We start from the raw sequence: 21,576 nt of genomic DNA, 5'->3' as shown, positions 1-21,576 counted from the left end.
TTTCGTATTCTTGCAAATAATTCGAGTGTGACGAGGCAAATCCTACTGCTACTCCCAACCTCTGAGAGCGTTTTTGTAGGATAGCAGGGAGAGCAGAGAAACAGAAGACTGGAGGGGAAAGGAGAGAGGAGGGAGAAGGGAACGGCAGGGCAAACAGAGGTGGAAACGAGTGCATAAAGGGCTTAAGGATATGGAGTGGTTAGAAAGCCCCAGCTCCGAGCAAACAGGCAACAGCAGCGTGTCAGACGTTTGACCAGGGGGTTAATGAACGAAGCAAACAAATCACACAGCGACACACTTGTCCTAAACAAGCATGCCAAAGCCATTGATCCTGTTACTGCATGGATGGCAACCCTCAATTTCACTCATCTATAGCTTTTCAGGGAGTCAGAGTAGAAGGCCATTTGCCAAAATGCCCACTAGACTTCATCGGAAGACGTCTCACATTTCTAAACTCGTCTGCACAATTGAGCAGATGTCGCTCACTCGGGGGAAGCAGACTACAGCTGATAAAAATATGAGGGATGTACGATAATGACAGCAGAACTTCCTGATGCATCCCAGTGAGCGACCTCTTTAGAGGAGAGCTGCAACAAGACCCTTCTAATTATGCACTAATTGTAAAAATATGGACCTGCACCCAAGCAGGCAATTTGTTCATTTTTTTTACTGATGGTTCCCCCCGCCCATCCTCCCTCAAATCGCCTACTGCCAATGCCCATACAGATGTTTATAAAAGCCTTTTTTGGCCAGTGACTGACGCTGCCACCAATGTTTTTGTGGTTATTTGATTTCTTTAATTTAATTTACTCCACTCTTTAAAAGTTTATCTGGAAGTTTGGCCTCATGTCAGGCATAAATAAAGGGTGATTGATGAGAAAAAGACCATCAGGGAGAGGTGACAGAGAACGAAAGGAATGACGAGGAGCTGCTATTAGACTTTTGTTTACAGTCAGTCTATGAAAAAGATATGAATAATGATGTTTTCCCCTAAAATGTAATCATGGGGCAGACAGGCTGTGTGCAACAGGGTGACTTCAGATCAGTGAGACAGAACAGCGGGTGTGTCCGGGTCATGGCAGCAGTTACACAACAAAACTGTCACGACTGAATGATTTCATAAACATCAAAAAGATGAGCTCATCCATCCATCCATCCATCAAGTGGGCTGAAAACAAATCCCTGTTCTTACCATCTGTTTGAAATCCAAAATGAAATAAATAGAGCCACTGTCCCTTTATACATCCAGTCACTGTATCAACAGGCTACTCCTGTGTGCGACATCCTAACAGGTAATTCCCAGGACATTCCTGCCTTTGTGCTCTCACTGTCTGGAAACAAGTCCACACATGCCCTCGTCCTCTTCCCGCATCTGACAGGAGCCGACTGTTTCCCAACACAGGTCCATCAAATTACCTGATTTCAACTCGACTGAATCACTTGTATACATAATTGCTCATTCTGTATGGATACGCACAGATTGCATTCATTTTACATAATAGTATGAAGAATTCAAAAGCAACAAAAGAAAATGTATATTAAATTTAGCAGATCACCATGTTCGGCTCAACACAATATCAGACATGATCTACGACAGTTGGGCGGCTTCGTTCTGTTAACTACTGTGCGATTATTTGCCTTCGTGGTGCAATCTATCACACGGTGAATGCTGCATTACAGAAAGGCGAGCGCTGCAGAGGACGGTAAATCAGACCTATATAGGGAGATAATGATGTGTGCATCTTGGTATGTGGGTATGCGCTGGAGAGGGAAAAGCAGGGAGGCTCAGCAAAATGTGAGCATCAACTTGTATTTATCGGCAGCTGTTTGGGGGCTGCATAGTTAAAAGGGGGCAAAGTAACCAAAACGCAAACAGAAGCAGGGCAGCGGCTTGAGTAACGAGCAAACAGTAGCTATCGCGGCCCCAAACAGAGGCGGTGTGCTGCCCCAGACACGTAAATCTACAATCACACAGATCCGCAAATGTTCAAAAGCACGCACGCACACGTCAATTCAACTCGCCTCCAGAAATCAATACTCAGATTCTCTTTAATCTGCAGCCCGTTATGAGTTAAGTTATACAAGACAGTTACACAACACTGGAGTGTCTCTAGGTACAGTGATCGGAAAAGACTGGCTATAAAACAGGTCTTGTCATGCAAGACAACTCCGACTGCAGCCAATAAACTCATTTAGGTCAAGACCCACTCATGAATAAAGATGAAAATGCGGTCTTTCCACAGGCGGCCTCAAGTAGCCTATGACCGATTCTCATTCCACAGTTACTGGGACATGAAGGACAATGAAAGCTCACTGCATGCATAAACAATAGCATTGGGCCACTACAGTAATCAGTTCCCTTCGAGACAGCGAGGAAAAAGGGGAAAAAAGCTCTCGAGAGTACTGTCGTGACCTCTCTTCTCTATCAATCAGTCACATCTGAGGGGGGCTGCAGGTCTAAGGCCTTGGCCCCCCTAAGAGAGGCCCCATCACCCACATAATGACAGAGAAAAGACAAATGCAGAGCAGACTACAGAGTGACTACAGACTCAGCTTTCACCCACATGACATGAAAACAACATAACTACCGATTGTCTGTAAAGGCTACATTTAGTTAAGAAGGCCTTTTAAATACAGGCCTGGAACTTTACTTTGACCAGAGGATGGCAAAGATCTCAAGAGACTCAAGGTTTGCAGTGTGGTTCAGGGATCCGGTTTGGATCCCTGAACCACACTGCAAATCATTCTTCACAACATATTCCTTTAACGTGAGCAAGATGCCCCTTTTATATTCGTGAGACTTAAATTAACAGTACGGAACTTTTAAACTTAAAATAACAGCTTTGGCATCACTTTGATGCATCACTTTGATGCAGTGTCCTGTAAAAGTGTAAATGGTGCCTCTGTTACAGCACCGAAACTGCACAAAATGCCAGTTTCTGCATAATGATGCTTTAAAGTGTCCATCCTTTGCAAGCAAATGAGGTTCTTTAAGAGTAACAATACCCTTAAATTCATCTAGAACTGTCCTCACCGCATATTCATTACAGACATAACAGGTGAGTTTCACAATAGATTAGCCTGGACCTCTTCATCAAGTTGCCTAAAAAAAGAATATTCATGACCAAATGAATAACAATCAAAATTGAAATTCTAAGAAAGCAGAAAGCTAGATTTTGAAAGTACTCGCGGCATCGCTGCAATCACTAACCATTTTCAACAACTTCGCGTCTCATTCGCATGTAAGAAAACACAAATCAAAATGATTATCATGAATGTGAAGAGTGAACACTGAGGACAGTTACAATTTTCTTCAAATAGACCAAAAGAAATGCTTCTAAAATACGCCACCTACTCTTGTTTTAAGCACTGTATCTGAACTGTGCACTGCATTGCCAGTATCAACAGCATCACTCATCGCAGCACCACTGAGTCCGCCTGGTTAGTTACTCCCTTGCTTACTCCCTTGCTATCAATCCTGTACACAAACCACACCAACTAATCCCACACATTATGAAAGCCCTCACGAAAATATATTACAGTAAGATAAAATTCCTTCCTACCTTACCCTACCCTGCTACACTCCCATTTTCTAACCACTCTTGTCAACAACTTGGACAGAATTACTTGGACACAGCAGCTGACAAAGTGTGCTTTCAGACATCAGCGCCCAGGTATACGCTGCACAACCCGGCAGTTTGTACAAGCGCACAGTAGGATGCTTGTGAAAGGTCAGGCCTTTCCCTGAAAAGAGGGGAGCTCGCAAACAGCATTGCCAAAAGTTCAGGACACACTGCTGGTGTGTTTGTGTGTAGGGTACTGGGTGTGTTTGGGTGTGTATTTGCAAGAATGTGAATGTGTGTGTCTGTATGTTTGTGTGCACATGCATCACAAGCCCATGAACATGTAGGTGTGTGTGTGTGTGTTCACCGGTGCCTTACAGAGGACAGCTGGACCTGTGTCCTCGGGGACAGGCGGTGCATGTTGTGATGGGGTGACATCATCGTTGTGTTGTGTAAAGGCTTGTCTAGCGGTGATGACCAGCGTGTGGGACACTGACACTCTCACCCACTCTGTACAACTGTCCACTTCATCAGCCCAACAGTGCTACTGCTCTTCTGGACCAAACCTCATCTCTGACTAATGTGCAACCACTTTTTAATCTAATGACTCAACTCAATACAAACGATTTATCCAGTGACTCAATCTCTATCAACACACGGTGGTCCAATAAGATTATTCTCTTTAACAAGGGTGTGTGCCGAGGAGAATGAAAAGTTATTACTTTGTTTCTTGGCTTAAGTGTAGTCTTGTCCTGGTTTTAAAGGTTGCATTACAGTAAAGCGATGTCATTTTGTGTTTGTAATGTTTGACTTTTCCCCTGATCATCAAAAGTCACCCCTACAGTACTATCTCAATATTTACATAGAGTACTAGCATTTTATGAAATGCTTTTGGACACATTTCAAAATATAAAGATACATTTCATATTGACCAGCCCTAATATAAAAGACAAAAAGAATGGATGTGAAAAAAAAACAACAAAAAAAAAACAACAAACAGGAATCAAATCCACAAAAAGTGACCTTCAACCTCAAATTTAAACAACAATTAGTTACTGTAAACCAAGCTATCAAAAGTTGTTTGAGAACTGGGCAGACTGGCCCTTGTTCCAGGACTTTGGTCCACCCAGACTTCAGTGTTGTAAATATTTGATTAACTGACTTCATATTCCAGTAAAGGGATGTTGAACCCTGACAAGCACATCTCTATTACACCAGGTAAAGTGGAGAGGCAGACACAGGTGAGGTGTGCACAGCATAAATTAAAAAGCACCCCGACATGAGTTGCCGCAACTATAAACAGCAAAGCTTCAGACGGCTCTGTCTGCTTTGCTGAGTGCTGAGGCAATCCTCTGTGGGCAGCCAGTGTTTGCTCCTTTGTCTGCTGCAACAAAGGCCGACACTATGGACCCAATATGTGCCATCTCTCATTCTTGTATCGTCTCTAATTAATAGTAGAGGATTTGATGGGATTCTTCTTCGCCTGCATCCGGGCTGAATGCTCTTCATTCCCGCCGGGATTGGGCAAACAGCCTCACAGCTGAGCTGATTGATAAATTAATGACTTTTTTCCCCAGAAAGAGAAATTCCATTGTAATTGCACAAGGCAGAGCAGGCCAACTCATTAAAGGGCCTAATAGAGATTATTGGATAGAGATTATAGTTTTGGACGGGAAGACAAGCTGACACTAGCGAGGAGAAGCGAGGCTGGTCATTTCTCACCCCGCGACAAAAGCCTACGCTCTTGACTCTGGAGAAAATGACGATGCTATCTGTTCTGCAGAAAACGTGAGCCCACGATGTTGACATGTTTCTGTGTGTTCATCACCTCTGCAGTGAGGCCCTTCATCCCAGCCATCGGTGCAGTCGGGGACTCCATCGCACACTTTGCTCATGTGGATGCACACATCCGGATCCAGGCACCCGGCTTCATTGACAGGACACTGGTTCACCCTGTTGTGTGAGCCTGGAAAACAAGCAGAGCACACGTTTAAGGAAACACAGAAGTAAAAAGGCAGAGAGCAAGACAAACTCAGAACGATGTCAGACAAGATCAAAAGAAGGAAACAAGCTAAACAGCACAGTTAGAGATGTCTTGATAATTTCAGTCTAATCCTATAATTATAACCTTTGTTCAGTCAGGTAAGTCTAAGGAGCAGCCACACACACGCACATACAAACAGACACCAGAGAGGTTCTGCCTCCTCCTTACGGAGCGCGGACGGATCATTTTGAGAATTCGCTCCAAATATAACTGGGTTGCTTCGTTTGATTGCACTCTTTTGATCATCTCTCAGTGAGGGTTGATCTTTCCCCTCCATCACTTTAATGGTTCTTGCGTGTTATGCCGAGTGAAAAGCCCACAGAATCACTGCATGTTTCAAGCAGGTGTTTTATTTTTAATGCAGGATCTTGGCCTGCTTTCCTTTACCGAGGCATTCACTGATGGGGTAGCAGCATGTCTGATCGGTTGAAGCAGTGGGGTGGCCCTTAAGTTAACATCTGCCATATGCGGAGCCTAAATGGATTTTAGGAACACTTTGAGCCAAATGCTCACATTGCTAGAAACTGGCGGATGGAAGTGTAGCACTAGTGGCTAAATGAAACTACAGCAGCTGTCAGGGACATTAAACGTCATCATGACTAACACGGACACTCATCTACTCACTAGTCTATTCTTCACAGGCAAACTTTAGTTGAACACTATTCAAAGTCTAACTTTGGAACTTGTAGAATGATGAATTTATAGGGCATGTGTATAGTAATAAGCCATGCGACCGCAACGTCGTCTGTCCATAGCCCAACATAAGCTTTTTATGTCTAGCGATTTAATTTTACCCTTCGAAAATCACAAAAGTGGTGTTGATCTGTGAAGAGTATCTTGCTGAACAAAACGTGTAATCAGCATAAGCTTGTGTTTGCCACAGAGCCTCTTCTATTGGCGATAATCCAAAATCCAATTCAAAAAATCCCATAGGCTTTTTGTCGGTGGGGAAACCAGGGTGGCGCCAACTTCCAGGTAAACCTAACAAAACCAGTCATCCCTTCACCACTTTACAGTTCCTAAAAATTAATAGTTGAGTGTTTCGCTTTCTCTCATCATAGAAGACAACACCATAGAGCAGGATTTACGAGTTTCAATTCTTTTCCCTCTTCTTTTTCCCCCCCTTTCTTTAAGGACAGTACCATCAGTCTGCATTTAAAAATTAGGTCAATTTTGAAAACAGTCACGCAGTTACAAGCCAGTCTAGTTTTGCTGTGGTGAAACGGGTCAACAGGTTAAATCAAGCACCGATATGTTAAACTGTGGTGACACTCTTCTCCCGGAGCACGACATTCAAGCAGCAATATCATTCAGCTTATCTCCGCCTATGCAGTTAGTGTGTTCGTCTTCAGTGTGTGTAGAATGGCATTATAATGACAAAATGGTTCACAAATCATTTGGCAGATTTCCAAGTAAAGTAATTGGAAAATTACAAAAGTAATGATAATGAAAATAACACTGACAAAGATACATTGAATCTAAAAGGGGTGTGAAGGGCAAAAGGCAGAACGTGATCTCATCTGGGCCGGAAAAAAGCAGAGAGTTTTTTCTTTTTTCCTTCACCAGCGTCAGACCAGAACATGCAGTCTCTTCCCCTTCACTCTCTCCCACTCTCTTCTCTATCTCTCCTATCAGCCCACACTGCAGAGCAAACAGTTTGCTTTGGCTGTTTTTCTTCTTCTTCTTCTTCTTCCTCCTCCTCCTCCTCATCCACCGCCGCTTCTCTCTCCCTCTCTCTCTCTCTCTAACATCTGCTGACCCATTTTAGAAAAACACTAGAAGCAGAGAAAATAAAGTTCACCTCCTTCACAGGAAACGATCTGTGGAGTTCTGCGGGTTGAGCACGGCGCTAGGAGAGACTTTGAGGGTTTCATATCTGAACATGTGCAAGAAAACCTGCTTCAGACGCCTCCTTCCAAATCTGAGATTCAGAAAGTGTTGAGTTGGAATTTTAATCAGCCAAAATGGAAGTTCATTTGACCCTTATCATTTATTGACTCTGCAGACTTAAGTCTGTTTGTACTGTTTGCTGTACAGATTGTAGAGCCCTCTTAGAAAAAAGTCATTTTGAAGAAGAAAAAAATATAATTGTTTTGACATGACATTAAGTACGTTGTGACTTTCCCCTGAGACACGATAAGTCACATCATTAAAAGGGCTCAAAATACGGATGTGCATTAAGATTTATATGAGGGAGAACATTCGCCTGCATGTCGGCGAGTCCCTGAAGGAAACCGCGAGCATTCCCGCTGAGCCCTCTCTATCCGTCCGAGAGATTAGTAACCACACACAGATCATAAAATGGAACTCAGTTAAAACAAGTACCTAAAAGTGACAAGAACCTCCATTATGATCCCACCACAGCAGCCTGTGCGGTAAACTGTGCCACATTCAAACACAGAATTAGCTTCGAATACATGTGGCTTAGGGAGAGAGAGGGAGGGGGCGAAGAGGGGGAGAAAGCAGCTCTCCCATTTGGGGGATGCTAGCATATTAGCAGCCCTCCTGCAGCCTGTGCCTCTAAGCCAGCCTGATTTACATTCAATAAACTGCCAACCTGGGGATTTCTACATAAACTGCAGTGCCAGGAATAAACTGCCATGCACACAGGAAATGAAACCCCTGCCAAGGATTTATCATTTGTCAACAGTTTTTTTTTTTCTCAGAGTACAAAAGACGAGCCACAGCGAAAGTCATCTGAATGATACCCGCTGCACAAATCTGCGTCCCTGCAACTACGCATACGTGTAAGCGTATCTTACTTGTGCGGAGAATCGACGACCCCTTTCTCCTACACACACACTCCTACCTTTACATTAACCAGACAGAAGCGGAATACATTTTTCCTGGACCCTGCCAGCAATACGCAACAACCGGAAACAATTGATTGAGTTCGACAACACAGTAATATCTTGGCAGGGGCTGAATAGAGACCAGCAAACTAAATAGAAAAAGGACAATATGGAGGATTAAATAACTTTGCAGGAGGGACAATGGAGATGAACCCTGTACTCCTTGCTCCAGTTTTGGGAAGTTGTTGGCAGTGTATTACAATAAGCTCCCCTCGTACTGGCAGTACTCATTTCCTGCATCATCTGTCACTGGAAACAGAACATTACTGTGTAAATCTGCAGGGAAAGAATACAGCAGAACTTTTTTTTTTCCCCCTTTGCACATATACATACAAAATACACATTTAAGTCAACAAAACATCTAATTACTGCGCCGTAGCTGCTGGTGTGCATGTGGGCATTTCGTTTACATGGCTCGAATGGATTTGTTGTAACATATTGTGTAGGCAGTTCCTGGTTTTTTGGAAGAAATAAGATGATGTCTTGGACCAAATCTTCTTCCCTTGTTACCAGTTTGCTGTGCTTCCACCTCTTCAATCAATCTGACTTTAAAAACCAGAGGCTCCGTTCCAAGCTGCAGTCGTTACTCAGGGTATTAGAGAAACGATGCCACAAAACAAATTATTTATTTTGAGCCAAAGGGAGATTTGGGGAACTTTTAGAGTACGCCATGTTTTCTTCCTTATGAAATGTGTTAGGTCTGGTTTTCCCACAAATACTTATACTAAGAACAGTCCTAGATTTAGTATATTCTTTTTTGGACTAATTCCATGAGATCGTTTTACTGCTACAACCCAGAATTAGAGTGTGACTCTCCCAATTTTACACATAAAATGTGTTTAGCACGACTGCACATGTGATAAAAAAGCAGTAAAGCAGTATAAAGCCTTTTGGGGTTCAAGAGGAAGCTGCATGTAATCTGACAGATTGCCTCCAGTGATGTCACTTAGTGTCTCAGCTGCATTGTGGGTAACGTAGGGGACTGGCGCTGAAAAAACGAGATGAATGTGTGGAACAAAAAAGGTGGTATCTCTGATTCTGCTGTATTTAATAGGAATATTTGTTTTTAAACTGTACATGACGAATCTGACTGTGTTACAGGAATGCAGTGCTGGACCAATGAAAAACCTGGAGCTGCCTAAACATCACTGGAGGCATTCTATCAGATTACATGCAGCTTCCTCTGGAGCCACAAAAGGCTTTATGCTACTTTTTTCACCTATGCAGTAGGATTCCCCAAGACCTGTAAACATCCTTTCCTGATACAATGAGTTACCCTTTAAATTGCTGTCCCAAAAGAAAAGTCCTGCACTCTTTCTCTCCAAATGCTGATCGAATTAAGGATTGTGGCGTCTGGCATTTGACACCTTCCACTGTCACACTTCCATCAGTGACACAACAGCATACAAGCTACAGTCCTGATTCAAAAGGTCGCTCAATGAATGTTTATTGAAAAATAAAAAAATAACAAACTTGATACCTTTGATCATTAAATATCTTGTATTTTTTCATGTATTCAACCGAATAAAGGTGGGTAAGGGCTTGCGAATCACTGTATAATGTTTTTATGTACTTCTTTTCACATTCCAAACTTTTTTGGATTCAAGGCTAGAATACATCACGTCTCAACTGAAACAACATTACATCAAGATCCCTGATGCTGCAGGCGAGCCAGCTACAAGTTACAGTTTGAATATGGAAACTTCCCAGAAGCACTTGGCTGTACAGACCGTATAGATGTCATAGCCTCATCCAAACTCTCTCCCCTCCAGATGCCGAGCAGAGCAAGATCTGATATAACTGTATTTATAGATATAACTTTCAACTCCTCTTTAGGGAGTTTAAACTGCATATCTATTGTTCTCAAATGTGTTTGCTTGGTGGAAAGGTGCAACTCGTCATTAAAAGTCTTAACTCTTTTTTTCCCCACAATCCTTGAACAGATGATAGTGAGTCCACTCAGAATGTCTTCTTGTTTATTCCATACCTGAATGCTGCATATACACATTTCTCGAGCATACTAGATTATACAACAGCAGTCCAAAACTACAAGATGTTTGAAATGTACTTTTCAATGTGAATGCTGCTGTTTTAACACTTGTGGCATTTTCACTGGCATTCATTCTGTTGTTTTGCTGAGAATTTGAATATTGGATATTGTGATATCATCAGTTTTGTCATGCTCTGTTGTGCTCCTGGAGTTGAATCATTTATCGTTTAATCATAAAAGTCCCATGTTTACACCAATTATTATGAGCTTTTTGTGATCCATCTCTGCTTTGATAAGCATCTTCAGCCACATACTTGCTCACTAATGATGACAAACACAGATGGTGGAAATGATCTTGTTTCAAAGTGAACACATTAGTGAGAAAGTAACTAATCCAAATGTAAGATCTGTTTCAGAGAGCCATCAAAGGAACTATCTTTCATCTATCTGTCTTTAATCAGAACATTCCCAAAATGACATATAGCTCATAATTCAGTGAATTCAGTGAATTCATATGCTTTCATTAAAATCACACTTTATAAAAGCAAAAGCCAATATTGTTTCCTTGCCTTGAGTCACATGTGCCTCTTTGCTCTCATCTGTTTTTGGATTTGTAAGAGACAAACAGATAGGATCCATCACCCTGTGGCTTACATTTCCTACCACGCTCCTGTTACTTCTGCTGTTATTTCTAATCTTTGTGAATTCCTTTGTGACTCTGTTTAAACATTCTATATACCACGGATAGGAATTATGAAATGATCTCTGCACCTGAATCTTTCACACAGACGACGATGTGGAGAATCAGGGCATGATTCCTGCAGGACAGTGTGAAGGGGGCTAATGAAATGGGTATTATTCACCTCTAAAGTTTCATCACCAGCTGCTATAGAAATCGCTATAGGAGTGGTGGGATACAATTATTACAGAGCAATATTTAACGAAAATTTTACTTGTCACTTCACAAGAAGAGAATAGACTATTCAGTGGGGTTCGGCTGCTTTGGAGACACAGGACTGTTAAGTGAGAACAATGTAAGAAGCTTGGCAGTGCAGTGGATAACAGACAGTGAAGAAGAAGGAAAATTACAACCCTCGCACCTATTAGTGGGTAGAGTGAAGATAATTACATTATTGCACTAAACTGTGTGATCAGATAACAGCGATATTAGCATATCCTGTGTCCTCTGGGATCTTAATTGTTAAAATCTTTCTCCAGTCTGCAGCATGATCTCACCCTCTTAGAATCTCATATGAGTTGCATATTAAGTGCTGGGATTCATGACTCAAATGTAAACTATGACTCATAATACAGAACTTGCGTTTACTTAAACTCTTACTGCAGCATGGGGTCTATGGAGTGAAATATGACTTTGTGCAATGACAATATTATGCACCCCCCCACACCCCACGAGCACACTTTGGATTTAGGTAATGCATGACTGCTTGTGTCACCTTCAACTAATTCTTCAAATACAGAGTGTAATCATCCCTCGAATGTGGCTCTGGGTTCCACGCTCATCTGCGGCATCGCAATTGCTTTAATGCTTTATTTTTTTTTCTTTTTTGGATAGGCACAGGGTGCATTAATGAACATTGAAAACATCTCTGTAAACATGCCGGATTATAGCAAAGCTGCTAATTTGCATCCGTTGTGACGTGAAAGGCCGTCTCTCCCAGCGTGCGCTTCCCTCCAACACCTCAGCCTCTGGAGCCCACCATCCCCCACCCCTCAGTTCCTGTAGTTATGCAATGACCTTAAATTTGGATCCCCTGTCGATCTTTTGTCCCGAGCATAAAAGCCTGCTTTTCCTCCTGCACTTCAGGTTCCATGGCAGCCCCTGACTGACTCCCATAAAGTCTGCTGTCGGCACGAATAAATATGTTGTGCAGGGTGACAGGCAGGCCTGCCCACCGACTGACTCCCTCCACTCTAGAATCACACTTTACAGCAGCGTTCACAACAAGCACATGGCTGTGCCAAACCCTACTGAGGCAGCCACGGCACACAGGACTTACAGTATAGCACATAGTGCTCTCACTGGAAGGAGACCCGATGTGCTGCTTCTGCTTCCAACGTGCTTTGCATAATCTTAACATATGAATAACAACAACCATAACAGTCCGGAGCCAACATAACAAGTAAAGAATGTTACAGTTGCTTTATTATATGGTTTGCTTTACTGCATCTAGTCTCTCAACTGTAGAGATGAACATACTATAAGGAGAAAATCTACCTTTTGAGTATTAAATGTACAACTACAGTTCTTTAGGTTAAGTTTATATGTTCATGAGACTCACTTCCCTGCTGCTCATGCCTACAATATGTGAATTCTTCAGAGTCAGAGAGAAGTGAATCATGGTACATGAGTAGTATCGAAAAAAATTACTAGGGATAATCTCAATGAAAGTTAACAGAAACTTTGTTTAGATCAATGAAAACCTTTGTAATCAATTGTCAAAGTTTTAACAATCCATGGAGACTTTACAGCCACTGCTCAAAGCCCACAGGGTGTGAGGGTTTGACGCTTTTAAGATAAAGCTTGGGTGGAGTATCACTTCAAGATGGATTCTTCCAGGAAAGTACTCTATCAAAACTGTGTGCCTGCATGTTCAAACATATAGGTAATACAGTATTGTCTGGAGATTCAAACGCAATCAGACTTTCACGGCATAAAATGCACTGCAGAACATTTCCCAAAGCTAACATACAAAAGAGGCAGCTAGTGAAAACAAATCAAGTCGCCATCTGCAAGTAGATGGGCAAAACTGAGGCAGTTACACAAGAGGAAAGACTGAAGAGGAGATATGAAGGAACAGAACTGACAAGAGTCTATCTTCTCCACCTGCTCTGACAGACGAGAGGAAGACAGTGGGACACGGGAAGTGAAATAAAGAGGGAGAGAAGGAGACAGGGCGTGGAGGAGACAGCAGAGAAGGCGAAGTGGTGCCTGTGTGGCGTGAGAAAGCCCTGCGCTCCCCGTCTGTTGATAGGCCGGTGAAGCTGAGGAGGGCTCAGGGCCACAGACCAGAGGGATTTACAGGGCTTTGCTCCTTCCTCTGTGGAAGCAGTGTGTCAACCACTGCCACTACAGATCCTCCTGCCCCTGCCTGGTGCCCCCTACCAGTACAGCTACACGACTGGTTACAGGCTATGAAAGGACCCCCCCCCCCGGCACCACCACCACTTCACTGTAAACAGCTACTTCTATAGAAAATGGATCAGAGGTTTACAAAGTCATTTCCATTTTCCTCCTCATCCTAAATGCTAATCTGCTCATTTTCTCCTATACAAAAGGCTTTTCTGTAGGATCATCTATTCTCCCCATCGCTCCATGCCTCCTCCGTCCCGTACAACCACCTCAGCAGCCGGCTCCTCGCGGTCGTCTCGGAGAGGCTGCTGAGGCATGACAGTCAGATGGGCCAGACAAAGGACGAGGCTGGCGAGCATCCAGAGGGGGCTCAAGGGCAAGAGATGGACAGATAACCTTGTTGTGTGGCCCCCGTATGCCTCGGGCAGCTGCACGCAGATGATAACTCAATCTTCTCCATCTGACCCCCCTACCAGCTCGGCCCCAGGCCACGGCATCTACTGACACTGGACAGTGTGTGTGTGTGTGTGTGTGTGTGTGTGTGTGTGTGTGTGTGTGTGTGTGTGTGTGTGTGTGTGTGTGTGTGTGTGTGTGTGTGTGTGAGGGCAAAGGGACATGGCATTGTTTTTGTAAGTACCACTACTATTTCATCAGACTAAATCTTTAAAAGGAGCCTCCAATGTGTTAGTGCCAACTGTCCCATTGAAATGACATAAATTAAATGTTTACTGGAGGCCTCACTATAAAAGTTTAATGAAAAGAGTCTGGACTTAAGGGCCCGCATTTGGCTACTGTTACACTAAATACTTTGAGCCTCTGCAGCCAAGGGTCCCTCAGTTTCATTATGAACCTGCATTCCAGGGTATATCTCCTCAAAATTACTTTCCAGCATCAACGAGGGAAAGTCAGGATCGATCGTGACGTCTTCTGTTCCATAACTGATCTGCTCTAAGTGGACAAACCAACAGAGTCATGCCACCAACTACATGGCGATGCCGATAGAACAAATGGCTTCATAAAGCTCTTTCTTAGGTGACCAACTATGCACAATGAAACACGAGTTATAGTGACCAATAAGCAAATGAGGGAGCTTGTGCCAAAAAAAATCAATCCGACACGACGCTTCACAACCGAGAAAAGAGCAATTGCAATTTCCATAATGGATAATGATTGCGACGAAATAGATGGCGATCTTATTTTTGGGCCTAATCCCCCGCCCCTACTTGTGTGTGTGTGTCGATATTATGCGAGGAACATTTCCTCTACATTACGAGACAACAGTAACGATAGCTTGACAGCTCGAGCATGGGGAGTGGCTTGTCATTTGCAAGTGTTAACTACTTCAAGTCATCAGCTCATTTTCCCCCCCTGAATGAAAGTGGATAGCGCTGCGTGGGTAAAAAAAAAAAAGAAAAAGAAAGAAAGGCAGTGCATTTGCATTATTGAAATGCATTTCAACCCCCTGCTTGGAAGTCCTCCGGTGGACATTTTCATGCTAAATTGGGGACTAAAAAGTCTAACAGAGAATTAGGGGCAGACAATTGTTGCATAAGGGGTTTTTTGATGATGAAAGGGATTCCTTCATGGCAAGCACTTCTCATGATGGAGAAAGTGCTTACATGCTAGGGCTTATTCAGACATCTGTTCCCATTCACTGGCTCAACCACAATGAATGTGGTTCACGCAAGAATCATAATTGCTGACAGACTTGGGATGCAGACAGGGAGTCAGTGTTTTTGACAGCAACTGTTCCAACAGAGCAGTGAAATGCGATGTATGTTGTGACACGGCACTTTAAATTTTAACAACGGCCTCGTGAAACAAAGGGAACCAGAACAGTTAGAACGTTCAAAGCTGCTGTAGGTGTCATAGTTTTAGCCTTTCTGCTTTGTGGTTAGCGATCTCCTCCCTCCTCTCTACGCCACCACACTTGTACGAATCCTTTGTTTTATTTGAGGCAGTTCTTGTTGCCTCTTTCTTTCCTTCAAGCGTTTTCCTTTGCTTGGCTTGTTTGGTGATGACATACCCCGTCATCAGGAGAGCTGGAAATGCACAGCTTTCCCTGTTCCGCTGTCGGCGTAGGTACCAGAACAGGAGGATCCTGCTCTCTGCCTGTTCCCCGAGCAGTCAGGAAAGCGCTTTTTGTTGAGTTCTCTTTCTCTTTTATACCACAAACAAATGTATTTTCTCTTTTACTGCAAGAGCAGGGAGGAGGAGAGACATGGGTTACTGACCAAACAGTAACACTGATTACTGTTGGAATACAGAGCTATCAAAAATGCCTTTTAACAAGAAAATAATGCTAACAGCAGCTTTAAGTCACGTCTGTTCAAATGATAAATAGAATAGAGCAGAAAAGTGCTGAGCGACAGACAAACTTACAGTGCAATATGTCTCAACAGATTTACTTTTGTTTGTTTCATTAACCTGTTGTGAATAAAGCTTTTCATTAAAAAAATCAAAAAACTTCTCTTTGGACCATAACTCTTTTATCCTATGCAGACTTCTGTACTCTGTCAACATCTGTAAGGGAAGCCATGCACTGACATCATGAACAAACCCCAGCTCCCCTCTCCCTTAACCACTTCATCTCTGCTACACGGAGGACTCTTTACAACATACCACAACTAATAAGAGCATTAAAACACAGCGGTCCTGTACACAGCACCATTATGGAGACAGAGAGAGCGTAAACCCCTGCCCTGAAGGCGCGTGTCAACCACTTCCTGAGCCCTAAGCCCATATGTAAAATTGAGGTGAAACGGCCTGTCTGAAACCACTTGAAGCCCCTGCAGTGAGGGGGAGCCGGTGCAGTCCCTGGGAGAGGATGACAGGGTCACACCTGCAGACAGCGGCCTGTACAAGCAGCCTGCTGATGGCTATCTGCGCGTGTACTAGGGGCTATAAGAGGGAGGTTCACACTGGGGGCTCAGAGGGCTGTGACGGCCCAACATCTGGCAATGTGCCCAGACCCCCACTGATCCATTTACAATGACAAGTCATGCAGATCCGTGTTCAGGAACATGCATCCATACATCCACCTCCCTATCACTCTACTTCAGTTCCCCTCTAATAAACAAGCCCTCATACCAACGGATGCTAACACGCAACGCGGACCCCTGGAATCCACTGCCACCTCAACCGCAGCATGTCAACGCCTCATGTGATGCAATGCTACAGCCCCACTTCTGTGGCAGAAGTCTGTCTTTAGCTCCTCAACATAATTACAGCCCAGATGAATGGTTTGGGAACGACAGGCAATTAGAGCTCCAGACAGTGTGATACTGAGGAGCGCACTTTCCTCCTGCATGGGTACCTGAGGTGTAGATCAAAAGATCCGCACCAGACAAAAGCGCACGTTTACAACACCCACCGCTCTTGACAGCAAGTGGATTCATGATCATCGTAAACGAAACAGGTGGCATTTGCCAGGAAAAAAACTGGTAGCTCCAGCCATCGTGCGGTTTAAGCAAATCTTGAGCTTCAGGGTGAATGGAATTGTGCAGGCAGATTCTTAGTTTCCCTTTTCACACGTTCCCTTTGGTAAATGATACACAAACCCATCTGAGAAACAAAGCTGCATGTTGAACACATGCACTTCTGTCACCATCAGTCTCCCATTTAACAACCAGACTGAGAGGCGACGCCACACCGAGACGGATATACGGCAAAAGAACAGTTGAGAAGAAAGAGGATGAAAATGAAATGTTTTGGCCTTGCGAAATCTCAGCGAGTACTCTTTGTAAACCAAGCCTGTAGTTAGTAATTAACTTGAACTGGAGATAATGTCGTAATTATAGCAGCACACACAGCTCTAATTCCCATCAACATTAACGCACAGAACTAGGCTGTGGTCAGGGGGCATGTTGGAGCAAAAGCCTAAAGAGTAGGGACTTTCTTTTAGAGTTCTCTGACTTAAACTTAAGTTTGAAAGAGAAAGTTGGGCTCCTTTTGCAAACAGATAACACCTTAAGCTTTCCAAATAAAGAACTGCATCAACACAAAACTTCCACAGTTGATCCAGATTTTATCGGCCCTCTTAGATGGATCAAAAGTTTGGCCCGACTTCACATGAACGGTTTCTGTTGACGCTCAGCTGAGAGCATCTTTGTTTACAGCACACAGGTCAGAATGTCCATTTACTGTGGGGGAAAAAGCAGGCTGATGACCTGCAAACTGTTTCACCCCGTGAATGGAAAAGCCGGGATGAAAAGAAAAAAAGACTTCTAACATTCCTCTGAGTCAGAGCAGGATTTTAACTAACCTTCAGAGTCACACTCCTCCAAACTCTCCCGTTTCATCTATGCTGGCTCAGGCCCATTCACTCTGTAGCTTTATCTGCAGCCCTCCATTCCAAACACTACTCACATTTAATGGATGGATCAGCTAAACGACTGTGGATAAAATCACAGTCTGGCTGCCTCTCATTGTGATACTTGAAGGCGCCTCGCCTTTGACTGCGCTTATTAGACTGCAAACACGCAAGGCCGTACGGAGAAGAAGTGCATTAATTGCAGTAACAGATATTTATTATGACTGCCACAGAAACTCACATGAATAGAGAAGCGCCTTAACTAAAGGTAAAGTGACGGGCAGATTAGAGCCCATGGGAAGCGGGTAATTGAGCAGAACACATCTTGATGTTCTGCTGAAACACCACACTCCATCTCTCCATGCAGAAGATGAATCACACCATTGTCTGTGTCACCAAATTACATAAGTGCTATGGAAAATTCACTCAGTTCAATTGCTTAGTGAAAAAAAAGGGGGGGGGGGGCAGACATTGAGTGGCTGCAGCTTGCTTGAGTGAATTATGTGGGTCACACTTACATAAAATTGCTGATGTTCTGTGATTGCTGCTATTTACAAAACTGCAACTGATCGTTTTTGTTGATCCTGAAGTTTGCAAATATGTATCGCACCTTATAAATAAATAAATAGACATGGTCAGATACAATTTTTCCCTTCCCGACAGAATTCCTGATTTTTGTGGATCAGTCGACCGAGCCTACCAGTCCAATACAATAGTGCGTTTTTTATAAAATCAGCTGTAACTTCTCTCCCTGTATGGATGTTACATTATGGACGTTACATAAGTCGCTTGCCTATAGATTCTGGCGACAGTAAAAACCTGTTAGGTCGCATACTGACAGCAGGCTCCTGTTGCTAATAAACAACTTGCGTGGTATCAGGTCAGTGCCAAGACTCGAGTGTACGCCAATATCCAATCCAGAGTATCTGAGCGGCCTTTTAAATAAGAAGCTACGGTGTTCCGAGCAATTTCTCTCTGTGAAATCTGTGTGAATCAATAAATACAGGACAGTGACAGAGGAAGCAGATGAAAGAACTCTCCGTTTCAGCTCGTTTCAGAGCCAGACTCTGAGCATGGGGAGGAGGGGGACTACATGACCCATCTGTGGGAGGGGAATCCAACTAATTTTAACTCTCTCTCAATTCAACACCTACCGCCAACAGCTTGTGTGCCTGTGACCACAAAATAGCGATACTTCTCATCACCCTCAGCCATCTCACACGTTTTAAATCACTAATCCTACGTGTTAATACTTAATTGTGTTTTCTCCCACAGTAACAAGCCCCTTAACGCTGGGTGTCAGCCTCTCGTCTCTGCGTGCCAGACTGTTGTGAGAATGCTTGTGGCATTACAGACGTAAGGTGTGGCACATACGCAGACGGTTGAAATCACCATTAGCGCCCGCATATAAACAGAGGAAAGGGCCTTTTCTTTTACCAGGGAGAGTTTATGGATGGAGGCGGCGGGATGGGGAGGCTGACAGATGTGAGTGGCTGGGACGAGAGGGACTGCGCCGATCCCACAAGAGTCCAGACAAGAGCAGACACATCCCTGAACATTCAGACTAAACATGGCAGCATAATTAGAGCTATAACTCAGCAGAGCAGCCAGGGCGCACACTGCGAGCCCGTGTCCTCTGCAGAAAAGGGCATAACCTACACTCTCATTCAGCCCCAAATTAAACTGCCCGATCATTGTGCTGCTGTCTCTTCAAAGCCGTTTAGAGGCAGTGAGTGCCTCATAACGTCACGTGACGGCATTTTAAAATAAAGCTAGCAAACAGCAATCTCAAAAGAGTAAAAGCAGTAATCATGTTCACTGCCCTGAGCCAACAGCTTGGAGCGAACCCGAGAGCGGAGGACACAAGCCTGCTGAGAGACGGTTTTAGTAGCTGCTTTCGTGTCGCCGTACTTACAGATATCTGGCGATTCATCCGAGCCATCTGGACAGTCCTTCTCCCCGTCGCAGCGCCAGCCTTTGGAGATACAGGTCACCTGGTCCTTACACACAAACTGCTTAGAGCTGCAAGTCTTGGGGTGGTCATCAGCTTTGGGAGCTGAAAAGAAACAGGGAGAAAAATGTGATGTGTCATCACGAAAGGGTCTGGGAATGTTTTTAAATCACAAACACGTTCAAAGAGGAATCCAACAGTAGCATCTCGCGAATTACAAGCACGAGGTGAATGTTTTTTTTTTTTCTAATGTTGCTCTTTACTTTTCAGCAACTATTCTCTTGTGTGCAGAATCTAGATAGGAAATTTCCAGCTTCAAGCAGCATAGATCTTAACTCAGCAGGGCAAAACAACATGCGAGGGTCAACGGGAGTTTACAATGATGTTTTTGTATCAAAAGACCCGCAGGCAAAAAAAAAAGACTGCTCTACAAGTTTACAACCAACAGTGGTTCCTTTTAGTTCTGGGTTTGTTTGTTGTTTCCTCTCTTCTTATGGACGACTCATTTCTTGTCGCTCTTTTTTTTTTTTCCTTCTTCTTCTTCTTTTTTTTTTTTATTACTCTGAAGGTGTTTTTCAACTTTTACCACAGAGGCTCTTTCATGTGTCACAGCACAGACATAACTGGGCATTCAATCACCATCTGAGCCATGGGAAACTGCAGAGCGCCCGGGTTTCTGGGCAGCAAGTCAGCACAGATTGTTGAGGTGTACCACAGGCGAGCAGCGCCACGGCAACGCTCATGACCCATCAGCAGGTCTCACACTGCCGACATGCTTTAACTCAGCGACACCCTGGAAAAAAAAAAAAGAAACCCTGGTCGAAGGGAGCTCCACCCACATGGTGTCACGTCAGGCTGTCAACACCAAATTTGTTACTTATTCAAAAAATGCATCTTAAAGGGTCACTTCACCCAAATTACAAAAGGAAACCACATATTTTCCTCACTTTATTAACCCCTGTCTGAGATATATCTGTCCCTCAGTTTCTGCTTCCACCACAAATGAATTAACTTCAAATGGGATTTATTTTGAGCCGCGGTTTACATGCCTCAAGCACCATCAATGGCACTTGGTGGGCTGGTGGCAGAAATGTCAGGCTGATATCTGTCAACATAGACAAATGAAACCAAAACTATCTGCAAGGCTTAACACCGCTTGGTTTAATTTGGGTGAACTGTGGAGGGCGTGGAGGAAAGACTGTGGCTTCTTGCAGAAAAGTCAATAATCGGACATGTATTCGATATCATGATCGTCTGCAAGACCACTTTGATGGTTACAAACAACAGAAGTTGAATTTTTGGTGAGGATGAAGATAATCACAGTAACTTCATCTTTTTAAATTCACAAGTGGATCATTGTGAATCCAGTAGCAAGTTGTCCCACAGTGAGAAAGAAATGTTTTTGTGCTCAAATCATAGCCTTCTGAAATGGAATCGAATACTTACGTGAGACTAATTGGCCTTAAAATGAAAACTAATGTTAAAATATGTAAATTTGTTATGGAATATAAAGAGGGCACATCATATTAAGTTCATTAATGACATAATGCTTCATTTTGTAAAAAAAGCCAAATTAACATACAACCACAACGAATTCAAGTAGACAAAGCTGAAGTTCTTCCTTATTCTTTCTTCCTTGTTCTGCCATCAGAATAAGGAAGAATGAAAATAGGTTGCCAAATATACACAAGTGAAACCCTTCCATTTATGCGAGTGGTCAAAAAATGTTATACACACACACACACACACACACACACACACACACACACACAC

The 21,576-nt window shown here is 43.5% G+C and overlaps 1 protein-coding gene across 2 annotated transcripts in view; it reads right to left on the bottom strand.

Annotated features, from left to right (window-relative positions):
* The window catches only part of lrp1ab (low density lipoprotein receptor-related protein 1Ab), a 90,675-nt gene that overhangs the window by 56,996 nt on the left and 12,103 nt on the right, over nt 1-21,576 (bottom strand). For both annotated transcript variants that reach the window (XM_037102769.1, XM_037102770.1), the window contains exons 2-3: nt 19,768-19,908; nt 5,392-5,529 (exon numbers count right to left, since the gene is read on the bottom strand). In XM_037102769.1, the coding sequence (XP_036958664.1) occupies nt 5,392-5,529; nt 19,768-19,908 (279 nt within the window). The remainder of the gene's footprint in view (nt 1-5,391; nt 5,530-19,767; nt 19,909-21,576) is intronic.

Source organism: Acanthopagrus latus, chromosome 7, assembly GCF_904848185.1.
Source record: "Acanthopagrus latus isolate v.2019 chromosome 7, fAcaLat1.1, whole genome shotgun sequence".
Classification (NCBI taxonomy): Eukaryota; Metazoa; Chordata; class Actinopteri; order Spariformes; family Sparidae; genus Acanthopagrus; species Acanthopagrus latus.
The sequence above is the reverse complement of the archived record's forward strand: the minus strand, read 5'-3'. Positions and strand labels throughout refer to the sequence as shown.